The sequence below is a fragment of the Typha latifolia genome, chromosome 5 (genome assembly GCF_019914945.1).
Source record: "Typha latifolia isolate L0001 chromosome 5, TyphaL0001v2, whole genome shotgun sequence".
In the NCBI taxonomy this organism is placed as follows: Eukaryota; Viridiplantae; Streptophyta; class Magnoliopsida; order Poales; family Typhaceae; genus Typha; species Typha latifolia.
This window is the reverse complement of record NC_133090.1, coordinates 14,571,930-14,587,493: the sequence shown is the minus strand read 5'-3', so window position 1 is coordinate 14,587,493 and position 15,564 is coordinate 14,571,930. Positions and strand designations below refer to the sequence as shown.

The following is a 15,564-nucleotide window of genomic DNA, read 5'->3' as shown; positions in this document are numbered from 1 at the left end:
TCATTAGTAGGTATGTGAACGAGTCCAAGTTAAGCATAACAGGGAATAAAACATTTTCGTCTACGTTATTGACGGCTGAGGACGTTCACGTTTTCTTCTTCTTTTTGTATTTTATTTTTGCATATCAATGCCTACATTTTTTCTTTATAGCTAAAGAAGTTTCTATCTTTTTGCAAATAAATCTAAAAGAGAGGGTTTAATTTGAAGTATCGAAAAGGACGTAGTCTTTTGCAATTGATTCAATTATAGGGGGGTGATATGCAAAATAAACTCCCTCCTCCTCTCTTCGTGAATGCCCAGTCCTCGAGAAGACGACGACCCAGTTCTCTGAATTTTCTTCTTAAAAGCAAACGGGCAGGCGATCCACTTCTCCTCTATCGTAGGGGGGAGAGAGAGAGAGAGGCGGCGGCGGAGGAGGAGAAGGAAGCATGGCGTATAGAGCCGACGACGACTACGATTACCTCTTCAAAGTGGTATTGATCGGTGACTCGGGTGTGGGGAAATCCAACCTCCTCTCGCGGTTCACGCGGGACGAGTTTAGCCTCGAGACGAAATCCACCATCGGCGTCGAATTCGCTACCAGAAGTATCCACGTCGATGACAAGGTCGTCAAGGCCCAGATTTGGGACACCGCCGGCCAAGAAAGGTACCGTCTATCTCTTGATGTTGTATTCGGATGAGATTTTGGATGCTAGAGTTTTTCATCTATTGTTTAATCGGTGATTAATTGGAGATGCAGGGTTTAGGAGATCACATATGTTATCACAAATTTGAAGGATTCATCAAGTTCACATTTTTTATGCAAAGAGATTAGTGGTCGTAGAATCTGCTGTTTGGTTCCTTTTCATTAAAATTTGGAGGCCGATTTAATGATCCGATGCCTTCTTTTGCATTCTTCGAGCAGGGCAATTGCAATATCCTTCTTTTTTTTTCTTCCCTGCTACAATCATGCACAAGCTTTTGTTCCTAATTGAAAACAACCAGACGGGCAAAAGATTAGCTTACATAATCTTCATGACTAGTTTTGTTCAATCATTATTGCAACTTTTCTATTCGTACTAACTTTTAATTTTTCCATAATTGCTCTGATATTGGTGATAGAGTTGCACCTTTTCCACTCTGTGTCATTTGAGCGATATATTAGAATTTGGTATTGGGTAGTTTCGGTGGCTAGAAAGTAGGAACAAGCTAGTGAATGGTTTCTATTTATAGTCTTTGTTAAGGTTCCCTTTTATGACGCTTTAAGAATGCTGATCTTTTATATTGTTCTTTATGTTAGTGTTTGATCGTCATCATTAATAGCCTATACATTGGACGGGTTTATGCTATATATGGAAATTAATGTTTTCGTATATGCATCAATTTCTTATGATGCTGAGATAGCATAGCAACTTGATGCTTTGTTATTATGTTGTCAAATTTGCCTCTTAAGTACTCAAGGAGCTGCTTAAATAGCTAGTCACTTTTAACCACTTAAGGCATGGTGGACCAGGGAAGCATAGTAGATCATTTTGGAAAGACGGGCATTTTCCCTTCCTGATATTAGATGCTCCTGAACTGACAAAATGAACTAGTGATCCATCTTATGTCCCATTGCTTCAATCTTTTAGATGTCCTTGAGGATATTTTACAAGATTTAACCAGCCCAATATTCGGATTTTATAACCCATGCCACTTCCTCGTTCCCCATTTCTTTTAAAAATATCATGGAACGAATGGTTTTAAGTAATATATTCGGGTTTTACTCATGTTTCCTGTTCTGTAGAGTAAGACAACTATAAGCATTGTGACAGGTCTTTTTATTATTAAGATTGTTGATCCATGTAACTCAATATATGTATACTTATGGGTCCATATCAGGATACCTATATATTTGTCAGATAATATCAGGAGAAAATGTGTTCACATGAAGTTTTAGATATATCTGGTTTATATATTTCAGTTATATCTTTGGAATTATCCTGTTGGTTATATATAACAAGTCCTATATATATATATATATGGGCACTACTTGTGATCTAAAAATTTCTGTCCTTGTTCCGCAACTGTTAAATTGGTTTCTGATGTGTAATTCTTGTTAGGTACCGAGCAATCACAAGTGCATATTATCGAGGAGCTCATGGCGCACTTGTTGTCTATGATGTTACTCGGCACATCACATTTGAGAACATGGAAAGGTGGTTGAAGGAGCTTAGGGATCACACAGATGCCAACATTGTTATCATGCTTGTTGGGAACAAGGCAGACTTGCGCCACCTTAGGGCTGTCCCTACTGAGGATGCGAAGGCTTTTGCTGAAAGGGAGAGAATCTTCTTCATGGAAACATCTGCTCTGGAATCATTGAATGTAGAAAATTCCTTCACCGAAGTGCTTAGCCAAATTTACCATGTGGTAAGCAGGAAAGGACTTGACATCGGTGATGACCCAGCTGCTCCGTCAAGAGGGCAGACAATCGATATAACAACCAAGGATGATGTGCCTGCCGTGAAGAAAGATGGTTGCTGCTCTGGGTAGCTTAAGTTATTGAGCTCATGATCATACAAAATCCATTTCCATCTGTGCCATTCCATAACTGTCAAACCACAGCTTATACAGTCTGAGATGAGAAAAGATTATAGGGTTTTAAAATATGGGTCATGTTTTTGTTACAGTAAACACTATATTTTGTTTCTTAGTTGAATTATTGCACAAACTCTGATGCAAGCATTGTACTTAATACAATGTATCTCATTGTTTTTTATTGCTTATTATATATTTTTTTTGCTAGATAACTGCTTGGTTCTTTTCTTTGGTGATTCATTGTAATTCAGAATCCTGTTTCTGCTTTGCTAGATACTCTCTGGAGCTTATTGGGCAACAAACTGAAAAGCTTGTATCCAACGTCTCTTCAAGCACTTCAGATTAATGATGTATTGCACTTTCCATGTTATTTGACCGCTGGACTGTTCAAAAGTTATCTGAATGTTGTGAACCTGCAATCTTTGACAGAGCTATATGACAAGTTCAGAAAAGTATCAATATCTTTACTACGAGGCAATCGCCCATCACCAACTCTTTGCTGTTGATGAGGCAAGAAATGATGAGTCATGTTATCGTTTTATATCTTAAGCTGCGGATCCCCTCTCGAAAGCTCAGAGAGAGAGAGAGAGAGAGAGAGAGAGAGAGAGATGTTTAGCTTAGATATTGAAGGTTGGCATCCAAGTGGGATTATTCGATGCACGCCACTCATCAATTGTGTGCATCCTGACTCCTTAAATCCTACAGTCTCTGTATTCTTTCGGACCGACCTAGAACCGCATATCCGCCTTGAAGAATTATCAAACATTAGGTGGAGAAATATGTGTATCTTGGAATTGTTGTTCATCAGACAACATATATCAGAAGAATTATTCTACATTTCCACAAAATGATGCGACCTGTCTCTATACAGTTTGAAAAGAAGCAACTTAGCCCTTAGGACAAAAGGACAAATATATGGGTGTACAGGTGTACTGATATCTATCATCCCTATTTACAAAACTAAACTGAACATTTGTTCTTTTGAGAGAATAAACTGAATGTTTGTTGATGCAATAACTAGTGATATTACTCCGATAACCCTCAGCCAGTTCTTGTATCTGTTGATAAAGCTGATATTTTGCAGATTGGGCATAAGTTCTTTAACAGCAACCATTGCTTTATGCAATCTGCGTGGTACTTATGACCACAATCTAGAGCCCCTATAGTCTCTTTTTCCTTGTACTCCACCTGCAAAATCCATAAAAGTCTTATCAATGAACAGTGTAAGTCGATTCAATTCATCAAGATGGAAATACTAACAAAATGTTCAGATACAAGAACATTAAGGCGATTTTCTTGGGAGGCTGAAGTAATCTGCGATAATTCATACTAATCACATGAGAAATTTCAAACACCACACATTGGTTAATTGTGATTATTTACATCATGCATTCACCTCTATCAGTTGTTCTTTCTCCTAGAATGATAGTCTCATGCAAAAAGAACTTGAATAATATCATTCTAAGATGGAACTGTGGGGAGAGGGCAAAGTTATTGTTAGGGAACTTCAGAGTACTAAAGTGTGAGTAAACATCTAACCATTTAGCAAAGTCATTAGCACGAGCAACCAAACATAAAACAGATACGTGGATCTAGATCTACTTTAGCATTTTGGGTTACAATTGGTACCCTTGGATAAGAAGCAACATCCTACCAGAAATTTTCCTTTTTTCCCTTTATTAAAAGGACCCAGGAGCATCGCTCCTTGATTGCATGAGTTCAAATTTTGTGACCAATTAGCTAGGTTTTCTTACCAGACTGTCAGCATTTCAACTTTCTTGTAAATCTTTTTCTGGTCAAAGAAGCTTTGATAAGGAAATACAACCAGTTGCAAAGATAATCTCAATCTAAAGAATATTCAATGTACCAACAAGCAAAATAAATCAAGCATAGAAAGAAGAAAATGGACCTGGCATATAACACAAGCTTCATCCTCAGGAGCAAATTCGGCCAACCAGTCTGAGGACGAAGATACTGCTCCAGTTACATATAAACTCGTCTTTAAGTTCTTTAAGATAGATTCTTCTGTCAAGCCAGTGTTGACATCTCCAATCTGTTCTTCCAAAGCTAGAAGCTCCTGTAAATAATGTTAAGGGACTCATAAGATATAAAAAGAACATTAAGCCAGTAACTAGTTTAAAGCCTGCAACCATGCTTGCAGAATGCTCTAAGAATGCAAATGATGATAGAAATTTTTGTTGACGTTGCAAGAAACAAAAGCCTCCAATAAGTCACAAACTTCATCTACCTCGTAAGTCATGCTGTCTATATCCAGTCGCATGTCTCTGTGCTCATCAACATTACCAGCACCATACAAGCCTGATAACTCCAGAAAAGCAGCATGCTATACATATATGAAAAATTAGTAAAATCAGTTTGCACTTTGCAATGTTTGCTTATCTTTGAAAAAAAGAAAAATAGGTTTTGTTTTCTGTCAGAAGTAGCATTGACAGCATACATGCATGTACATATGGTGATCATGTTCTAATTGGCTCATATGTGCCCAAGAAATAATGACAACAACCCAATTTGAAGTCTATCTTGCTCTTCATTTAGACTCCTTTATTGTCTACAGCAAACTTTCAGAAGATCGCCTCTAGTTGCATGAGCCAAAAAGATAACTATTAAGGTACTCCATCTCAAGAATAGACTTATGAAGGTCAGGGGAAAGATATCTTTGTATTAGAGTCTCACTGGATGTATGAGTATACAAAGACCTGGCAGCATGTTCTTGCAGTCCACAGAAGTTGTCAGATACATTTTGTAGCTCCTATTCAAAACATATATCATATGAATAAAGGAATTACTATTAACCCATAAAAGCCAAAAAAGGAATCACGTAGATGAACATATGACAATTATGGCATGTCACCAGTATGTAAAGGAGCTTATCACAATAGCATCCTCATGTTCCACAGAAAAGGAAATGTAACTGCAGGTACAATGAAGTAGATGTTCTTCTACATTCTATTGGCAGACAAAGTTGCTAGAACAATTCTGAAGATTCCACAACAAGGTTCATTATTTTGTGCAAAATAATTGCTGAACAAATGAATCATTTAATTCTGCATTCATGTGAATTCTTACCAAAAAAAAAACAGATAAAAAAGGAAAGAGATAATTACCTCTGGTGGCAGAGTCCTTACACTTCCATGAAAATGTTCTGCATTTGCTTGGATTTGATGGCGAGAAGGCATATAGAAATGTTCACCATTGGACAGGAAGGATGGAACTCTAGGACCTAAAAGCAGACCACTGCTTGAAGGATTTAGACAACCAGGAAGCAAGTTGTTGAATTGATACTGGTAAGGGGCGGATGTTTGTGCCTGATGAATAAGAGTCTGAGGTTGCATGTTTTGCACAGATCGCTGATGTTGATAAAAATAAGGGGAAGATCCATGATGCAAGCTGGATAAGCCATTCTGACACCCCTGGACAACAGCATTTGCCATATCCACAGTTCCTGAACCGAGGAAACTACCTAGTGAGAGCACACACACACACAAAAATCATTTTATAGTGATCCAAAATTCATATTTTATGCATGTCTTTAACATACATAAATATTAAGTTCTTTCAATAGTTAACATCTGGCTTGTTGATTCAGTATTTAATGGAAGGAACATACACGGAAAAATAAATATGATCAAACTCTTCATGGAAAAATGATTAATCTATTGTTTCCTAAAGAAAACATTAGATGTATCTAACCAGTGTAAAGCAGTAACAAGAATTTAGTTTCTTGCCTTCATTCAACATAAAAGATGGAGCGAAATATCACAGGCATACCTTGCAGATTAGTAATTGCATTGACGTAGTTCTGATGTGTTCCTCCAGCAATATTGCTCCCACTCTGTGTCACCCATGGATTGCTGGGAGAAGGAAAAAACTGGCCCACATAGTTTGACGGTTGTACATAGTTAGCATGACCTGCAGATTCAGGCTGAAGGCTGATGGCAGCAGATCTGTTCCTTGCATTTCTAGAAGATCCTTCTGAAGTTGGTAAAATTCCATTCCTGAGATATTCTGCCGGGGTAAAAGTTGTGGCATCTGGTAAAACTTCAGCATTGTAGGGAGATTCCCATTGTTGCAATCCAAAGTTCTGAGAGAAATTTGAGGAAGATGAACTTGAGCTAACAAATCCATTAACGGAATGGTAGCCTGGAACCACTTCAACATTTTTCCTTTTGATTGATCCGCTGGTAGTCTCTACAAAATCATAATTTCTGCCATAGCTATACATATTAGTTGCAACAGCTTGGTGATCAATGGGAGGTGGCATATGGTCAGCAGATCCAGAATTCCAAGGGACTTGGAAAAATCTGCCAGAAGATGAGGGAAACATGCAGGGATTGTAAAAATTAGGTGTAATAGCAGAACCCAAATCATGGTTTGCAAGCAGATGACAATTCTGAATATGATCATCCTGGTTTCCAGGATGTGTTCTCCTGTCATAATAATTTTGATAATGGTGGATTTCAACATCTGACGCATTCCTTGAAGCTGCCACAGCAAGCTGTATATTTTGGTTTGGGAAATTAACAGTGCTGCTGCGAATAGGACAGTTGTCAGTATGAAATTGATTGTGGTCTTCATCTGCTTCAAGATTAATGACCTGATGAGTGCACACCATTTTCCTATGTGCCATGTTTGCACTTACTCTTCCACCCCTTCAGAGAATAGTGTAAACTTGGTTGAACTCAATAACTGTACTCAATCACCATCTTTAGCCATATGCCTCTGCTTGGAAGCATGAGTAACAAAATAAGATTTCTTAAATATCGGATACTTCATAAAAGTGTTCGACACGTGTCTATAAATAGTTGGATAAATTATAATGCTTGATGATTCACAAGAGTATCATAAATATTTGAAAGACATACTACATAAAATCATGAACATACAAACATCCAATACTATAAAACTGAGAAAATACATAAAGCACAGATACTACATTCTGTAATTCAACTCCATCATACATGTTTTAGAATATCTGGAATTTAGTTGAATTAGAATATATGTATGGGTGTATTGCAATAAGTACTGATGCATTTTGTAGTAAGATCACATGAATGCAGCAAACAAACACATTTAATGATATATACCCAGAATTGTCAGTAACTTATATTTCTTGCATTCTGATTTATGTCAGTAAAGTGTTCCTCAAGAACCTACGTCTCACAACCTATAAGGGGCCTTTATTCCACAATAAATTCTTAGACGACTTCTTTTCTTACTATTTTGTCCTACACAACATGGTCATTACACGACTTTTAACATTGCAAGTGCTTTCTCAGGCTGTCAGGCCCTATGATGAAATCAGTACACAATGTGGGTAAACTGCTATTCAGATTTTGTTTACACAGTGAGGGAAAACTATCAATGTCCTTGGACAAATGAAAGCACAAAAGAAGTTCATGGGTCAATGCAACATTCTTAGTTGTCACCCCAGATAATTACTGAATTAGCAATTGAAGCATACTGTTTACAGTGATCCTTTTCCCTCAAGAATTAGACTAGCAATATAGAACTGGCAAGTCTAAAATGGCCTCAGAATTTGTAAGTAAAAGACTACGAGAAAACTAAGAAGTACGGATACAGACACGAGACACGGATACAATACGATATAGACATGAGGATACAATAATTCTTAAAAGAATAGGACACAGCACGACAAAATAAATAAATAAAAGTGTTATATATATTATTGATATGCTTAAAAAATATTTTTCTAGAACTTATAATATAAATACATAGGCATGCATAAATTATTAATATTATTAATGAGAGAAAAACAAAATGTATACAATACCACAAAGTCAAAAATGATAGTACTAATACGTGACAATACAATTCAATATTATAAAAATAAATAACTAACTACTATAACTTAATTATGGTGGATGGCATAGGCAAATCTACGATTTTACACTAATTTGCATTAATATTAATTTTCTGGGATGCACTAACTTATGATTGCTGCATTATATTTCTGCAGCATATACAAGAAATTCCTGTAATAGATAATTTCTATTATAAACTTTTATAGTATGTGATAAATCTTATGTCAAAAAAGTGTTTGAATAATGGCCGAATTTATTCTATAATTTCTTAAATATCGGATACTTCATAAAAGTGTTCGACACGTGTCTAACGAGTGTCTGATAGGTGTCTATTTTTGACACCCGATAAGTGTCATGTCCGACATCTGACAGGTGTTTGTGTCAGTACTTCATAAAAGTGTCCAACACGTGTCTAACGAGTGTCTGACAGGTGTCCATGTCTGACATCTAACAAGTGCTATTGAAGTGTTCGTGCTTCCTATCTGGAACAAAATTGCAGCACTTAAATACACATGATTAGAAAATTCAAGCTTTTCCACAATTATACTAGTACAACAAATGTTAATAAATAATAAAAGCCCTAATCTTGAAATTGTGAATGCAAATAAGACATCTATTTTTCTTCCAAGAGTTTTAAAAGTCGCCTTCCACAAGAAAGTTCATTAAATCCTTTAATGATTTGAATGTAAGAGAACATAAAAGATGAGATATACCAAACAATTATAAGAGACATGAAGGATAAGTTGTGGCTTGAGCACTGATTTCCCAATTTAGTAGGGAATAAATCTCATCTCAAAAAGCAATCCACAAGAAAGAGTTGGGATATTATAGAATCAATGCATACATTTAATCCTTTCCTTAATGCTGCTAACACTGATAATCTTACGATCCCTCTTATTGATCAAAGAAACCGGTATGTTCTGAGCCTTTGAAGTGGGCGAGCTTTTGACAAAACTATGAGGTATGAGTTACTTGTTTTAACAGCAGATGATTAATTACACAAAGACAAATTAAATCTTAGTTAAGAATTTTTGTGTCAACCTTGAAGGGGAAAGGAGGACTAACATTTAGATCCCTTAAAATTTTCAAGCCCATTTGATAGTGATGAAGACAGTTATGTAAACTTTAACATGATATACATACATACATACATACGCACGTGAATTCGGAGAGAGAGAGAGAGAGAGAGAGAGAGAGAGAGAGAGAGAGAGAGAGATGAGATGAGGTTGTACTTAATGCAACACTCTTAATTTCGACCTCCTGCTAAAGAAGGCTACTAAGAACAACCAAGAAGGAAAGACTACTTCCATCTTTTCTTTTTCTAAGAAAAGAGAGAGTATGCTTCCTTGCCTAGCTTTCTTTCCTTAATTATATATTGACAGTTTATAATAGCAATATTCCCAGAAGATCTTGCTAACAAATAAGGTTGCTATGAGCCCAGCTAACAGTTTCACAGCCCTGAGAAGAAGACCAATCATCTTGTAGGTCACTTGCAGTCTCATCCTCATCCATGGTCCATGTTCATCGTAAAATTTTCATGTAAAGGTCTCAAAATCAGCAGTTAGCCTATTCTCATGTTAATGTGCAATGGCCCTTATTTTGCTTTACATTCACCCACTGATTATGTGGAATATACTACTAGCAAGCTCCACTTTTATGGGAGTTCCTCCTGATGAATTCAAGTAATCTGATAAATCATACTCATTCAGTAATCATCTGTCTCCGCATTACTATAAGTGTAGAAATTAGATTTTTACTCATCAACTTATGATCATGGTGTTTCTATAAGAACCTGATATTTCTACCCATCTATAACCTTCAAAGATTTCTACACGTCTATCAATTGGCGACGTAATAAATGGGATAAACTAATTCATTCGGAATAGGAAAGATGTGGGGAAGTACATATGCAGATTGGTTGACAAAAAGGAGGGAGATCAGCAGCAATGGTAACCATCATGCGTTCACAAAAAAGAGGAAAATTGTATTAGCCTCAAGAATTTAGTTCTAATCTATATGTTCTGACCAGAAAGTTAAGTCACAAAGTATTCAAACAACTAAATGCAACAAACAGTTTAAGAAAGCTAAACATCTATAAGAACCTGCTATTTCTACCCATCTATAACCTTTAAAGATTTCTACATGTCTATTGATTGGCAACGTAATAAATGGGATAAACTAATTCATTCTGAATAGGAAAGATGTGGTCAACTACACATGCAGATTGTTTGACATGCATTCACAAAAAAGAGGAAAATTGTGTTAGCCTCAAGAAATTAGTTCTAATCTATATGTTACTGACCAGAAAGTTGAGTCACAAAGTATTCGAACAACTAAATGCAACAAACAGCTAAAGAAAGCTAAACATCTATAAGAACCTGATATTTCTACCCATGTTAACCTTTAAAGATTTCTACATGTCTATTAATTGGCGGCATAATAAATGGGATAAACTAATTAATTCTGAATAGGAAAGATGTGGTCAACTACATATGCAGATTGGTCGACAAAAAGGAGGGAGATCAGCAGTGGTAATCATCATGCATTCACAAAAAGGGAGGAGTATTGTGTTACCCTCAAGGAAATAGTTCTAATCTATATGGTTCTGACCAGAAGGTTAAGTCACAAAGTATTCGAACAACTAACGCAACAAACAGCTTAAGAAAGCTAAATGTGGCATTCCTAACCTAAAGGAAGTTGATAAAATAGCAGCAATAACCTGTATTAATCCTCTATACATTTTCAATTAGGTAAAATTTCACTTTGTTCATTGATTATATTATCACGGAGAAGAAAATAATATAGGCAAAAGAACGTTTACAGGAAAGAAACGGAAAAAGATGAGAGAAACGTGAATATGGTCAAAAAAGATATTTCGATACACAAAAAGAGAACATAATTGGCAATTTTATGAAAATGTATCACAACAATAAAATTGTCTTAACCTGATAGGCATGAAAGCGCACTTCCATGAGTCAGAGTTCAAGTTGGCAGTTCATAATGGAGGGATAAGTAAAGATTTGTGGAGCATATCAAAGATTGATGAATGACATGAATAAGCACAAGGGAACAGAACAAAAGATACTATGACATTAAGCATTCATCTGGAAAAGCTGGTGGATCTGAAAGGTGTGTAATGGAGATCAACTTACACAAGGCAGTACTGGTATTTTGATGGGAATCAAGAGAATTCAGTATACAATGAAATCCACTAATAGATCATATGTACTGATGAATGATTAACAGCTCCGTCCAGATGGACTTCACTATTGCTGCTTAAAATTGAGCTTGATCTGTATACCATTAATATCAAGAAATAGGACCAAAAAAACAAAATAAGTATTCGAAACAGAGAGCTGAGAGATCCACTCGAATTGACAGCTAAAATCTTTACATTAATCTTTCAGGTAGCTAAGATCTCTCATTGAACTTCATGTGGCTGAAGAAACCAAAGATAACTCAAAAGCACCAAGTTGCTCATTCTCAAAGCCAAAGTAGTCATAATCTTTCAGGCAGCTGAATTCTTTTGCTTAGTGTCAGCAGAAATGAAGGTTAGTAGTTGATGAAACTAAAACTTCACACTGAGAGGAAGCAAGAAGTGCAGCCAAGTATTGTTGACCAACTTGTAACCCTGGGAGAAAATTTTAAGAAATTAAAAGTGAACTATTTCAAAGTTTTTTCAGCACAATTCATCAGAAATGAATGTACTATTGTAAGATAGTATCTACCAAGAGTCCTGGGATACCACAAACTAAAATGGACAAATGACAAATAAAAACTACCAATATAGAAGAGATTCCAACCAAGGTTCCAAAAATCGGTATCGAGATCGGAATCAGCCATCCGGAAAAACGATACGTATCGGCCGCCTGTATCGGATCGGACTATTTTAATTAATTAAAATTCTAAATATTATTTAAAAATGTTGAGAAATTTCTAAAAAATTAGAAAAAATTATAAGAAAATTAGAAATAATAATTACTCACATATAAAGCCTAAAAAGTAAAAATCTTTCTTTCTCCCTCTCTTCTTTCCTATCCCTCTAATTGTTAGTCTGAGTTATCCCACTCTCTCCCTCACTCTCTTTTCTTTTTATCTTTTCTCTCTCTCTCCCTCGCTCACACACACACACACACACTCTCTCTCTCTCTCCCTGACTCTCTCTTCCTCTTCCTCTCTCTCACTCTCTCTCTCTGCAACTGCTGCAGCAGGGCCGAAACCAGCCAACCAGCTGGTTTCGGCCCGAATCGGCCAAAACTGGGAACTATGATTCCAACTATATAAAACTAACTACAAGGACATCTGCAAGGGTGTAATAAGAATTCTATGCAAATCATATCGTGTCACTATTTTGTGTAAACAAGGTGACCCAATTTGCGCCTTTGACTTAGATTGACGAGAAATTGTCTGTGTCCCTGTGACAAAGAAACATAAGTTCGTTTCACTTTTCTTCTGAAAATAGAGAACATGCTGATTAAAAATAACAAGAAAATCATGGGGAGAAAAAAACTAATATTCTTGCAAGATAGTAGAACTGATGAAATACCACTTATAAGGTTATGAATACAAGAGTCAAATGGAAAGAGTAGATGCTTGCCAGAAGAGAGATGCGATACATCATCTCAAAGAATTAGCATGTCTACATGAAAGTAAGTTTATTATATGTATGGAACATGACCTTGTGCATTATTTCCACAACAGGCTGGATTCACCTCAAAATGCTAACTGAACCTTATTTCTGTGCATGCACAAGTTAGTAAGTTTGTGTTTCAGTGTAAGTAAGGCCACAATAAGGGAATAAAAATAAAGTCACCAGCCACCAACAATTACATCGGATACAGTATTTGAAAGAAAGAATAGGTGAAGGATTAATAACAATTACATGGTTATGCACTGAATTGCCTAAAAATACTATACTAGTATGCTGTGCAGCATAATGAGGAGAACACTGGGTTTATCCAAACTATGAAGAAAATATTTATGCCTCATATCATTCTCAAGAAATAGCTCCATCTAGTGCACGGGTACTTGAAATTTATTTACATGGTGCATAAACACCAACGTAAAGAAAGAAAAGAAAAGAAACGGGGGAAGTCTTCCTGTATGTGATATATGGAGTGCTTGATTTCATGATAGAAGTACATCTATGCCAACTGAGTTCAAGCTCTTGAGATAAGCAATGTCATCACTCCTTCCATTTACGTGAAAAGGAATAGAATGGAGAGGAATGGATCAGCAACTTCCAAATCTGACGTAGAAGATAGGGAAGTACATGAAGATTTCTTTTTAAGGCAACACAAGAAGACATATTCATGGTACTAGTTAAAAGGGCATGCATGTGCACTTGAGATAGAATATTACAAACAAAATGACCTCGTATAGTTGGGAAGTGGAGAGCAGCTCTCTTTCAAGTTATAAGTATATAAAAGAAAAGTAATTTGGTGCACCAAGATCGCTTGTTTGAGTGGCCTTTCCATGATTATAATATTATAAGACATTTATTATTCAAAACCATGTTTTCCTCCAGATTAAGCAAGTTAATCTATGTAAAGTGGACATGATGAATGGCCACCTGTGGTTTTTCCCCCTAAATGAACTTTTATGACAAACATAAAATTATGAAATTGAGCACATCAGCAATGAACAATAACCTACCATTACCAAACAAGCACTACAAACTTGTTGAATACCCTAAGATTGCACAAATTAAAACTAAAGAAAGAGGAGAGTAAAATCATTCTAAGGCAACTTCACAAAGAGGGGAACATGAGAGACCACCATAAATGAGTAAAAGATTATCTTGAGAAGATATTCTTAAAAGCATTCTCTGTGTATGTCTATTAAAATTCTGTAATCCAATCACTATAGAACATCAAAGCTACATCAGATAGCTGGATAAAAATTTGAAAATTTTGGGTTTAAATATTTTGATGCAAAAGGTACTTGAGTAAAAGTCCAGCTGAAATTTGTTAATATAGAGCACAAAGATGAAACATAAGCAATTTTCCTCTGAGCATTTCCACACACTTCGTAAAAGTTTATTTTTTTTTAAAAGAGACACTCCGAGGGTGGAATCTGTGCAGAAGACACCAGCTTACCCCGCTCTCAAACATCGTCCACTCAAAACCAACGCCACCTTATGGCATGTACGATTGCACTGCAAAATTAATACTGTCAATTTCAGCAAGTCCTTAGAATTCATTCTTTCCTTCTTCTGTCAATCGCATTCCCATTTTTTTTTGGCTCAAACGGAAGCCCCTCTCTACAGAAATCCGCACCTATTCCAGTCTCAATAACTTCTTACCTCATTCAGACCTATCAGACTCGCTTCAATAAATAATCAAGATAAAATTGCACCATTCTAACGTTTACCACAACTACCATGGTCAAAAGCATCGCAGTGTTTCTTTTTGTGCTGAACTTTCCAATTCTACTATCATACAGGAACTACTAAAAAAAAAAAAAACCTCCCCATCATCTCCCGACCGAAGCGCCCCGGCGCAATCCAACATCACCAACCCGATCATCATCTCATCTTTCTAATATCCCCACCAAAATCAAATTTTTATAAGAAAAACGAACTTCTCCCCCGCCAAATGCACATGGAAAGATACCTTTTCATCCACCGAAAGCAAGATATCAAAATTTGCTTAACCTAAAATTAGTGAGACAGAAACAAAAGAACAGATCATTGCCTGCAAAGGCCCAAATTCCCCCAACTTGCAGCCAAAAAAAATTTGACCGAGCAACGAAGGAAGGAATCCAAACACGGGCTTCCGGAGCTCAGGATCCCCTCCGATTACGCCACGGATCGAAGCAATTCCTCTGAGAAGAGGAAGGAAGAGAAAGAGGGTGGTGGGTTTGGTGAGAGGAAGGAGAGGGGAGATGAGGGGAAACGGGAGGATGGATTTAGAGTAATAATTTTTCCCTTTCTATTCCTGGAAACAAAGTTCTTTTTTTTTTTAAAAAAAAAAGTATTAATTCGCATGTAAGAAATAAAAGAAAGAAAGAAACAGGAGGTCCGGTAATCCGAGAGGATAACCCCCCCAATCGGGAGCCGAAACGGAACCCGGATGCCACGTCAGCGCAGGCGGCACGTGAGCCATGGGGGTCGGGCGGGAGCGACGTCGTCCACACGCACCCGAAACTGTTACCACGGAGT

General features: G+C 36.6%; 2 protein-coding genes across 12 annotated transcripts; one reads left to right on the top strand and one right to left on the bottom strand.

Moving 5' to 3' along the window:
- The first annotated feature begins 274 nt into the window (after nucleotides 1–274).
- On the top strand, nucleotides 275–2,771 carry LOC140788143 (ras-related protein RABA1f-like). Its single transcript, XM_073137278.1, has 2 exons — nucleotides 275–646; nucleotides 2,082–2,771. The coding sequence occupies exons 1-2, from the start codon at nucleotides 429–431 to the stop codon at nucleotides 2,512–2,514; spliced, it is 651 nt and encodes a 216-aa protein (XP_072993379.1). The 5' UTR covers nucleotides 275–428; the 3' UTR covers nucleotides 2,515–2,771.
- A 604-nt stretch (nucleotides 2,772–3,375) lies between these two features.
- On the bottom strand, nucleotides 3,376–15,346 carry LOC140788602 (probable E3 ubiquitin-protein ligase ZFP1). Of its 11 annotated transcripts, none has more exons than XM_073137925.1 (9): nucleotides 15,098–15,338; nucleotides 14,870–15,016; nucleotides 11,797–12,817; nucleotides 11,555–11,695; nucleotides 6,349–7,299; nucleotides 5,685–6,022; nucleotides 4,808–4,903; nucleotides 4,469–4,636; nucleotides 3,376–3,747 (listed from the first exon to the last, which is right to left on the bottom strand). In XM_073137925.1, the coding sequence occupies exons 5-9, from the start codon at nucleotides 7,205–7,207 to the stop codon at nucleotides 3,601–3,603; spliced, it is 1,608 nt and encodes a 535-aa protein (XP_072994026.1). In that variant the 5' UTR covers nucleotides 7,208–7,299; nucleotides 11,555–11,695; nucleotides 11,797–12,817; nucleotides 14,870–15,016; nucleotides 15,098–15,338; the 3' UTR covers nucleotides 3,376–3,600. The 11 variants fall into 11 exon arrangements, with proteins under 11 accessions (XP_072994026.1, XP_072994017.1, XP_072994016.1 ...); XM_073137916.1 differs by having other exon boundaries at nucleotides 5,685–6,040; nucleotides 11,348–11,695; nucleotides 15,098–15,337; XM_073137915.1 differs by having other exon boundaries at nucleotides 5,685–6,040; nucleotides 15,098–15,337.
- Nucleotides 15,347–15,564: the final 218 nt, after the last annotated feature.

Bases quoted from the DNA above. Each gene is read 5' to 3' on its own strand.
- LOC140788143 (XM_073137278.1), top strand. From the start codon at position 429: ATGGCGTATAGAGCCGACGACGACTACGATTACCTCTTCAAAGTGGTA. The intron at 647-2,081 runs GTACCGTCTATC...AATTCTTGTTAG, and splicing joins GACACCGCCGGCCAAGAAAG to GTACCGAGCAATCACAAGTG.
- LOC140788602 (XM_073137916.1), bottom strand. From the start codon at position 7,207: ATGGCACATAGGAAAATGGTGTGCACTCATCAGGTCATTAATCTTGAA. The intron at 4,904-5,684 runs GTAATTATCTCT...ATATATGTATAG, and splicing joins TAAGGACTCTGCCACCAGAG to CATGCTGCTTTTCTGGAGTT. The intron at 4,637-4,807 runs GTAGATGAAGTT...CATTATTTACAG, and splicing joins TAGACAGCATGACTTACGAG to GAGCTTCTAGCTTTGGAAGA.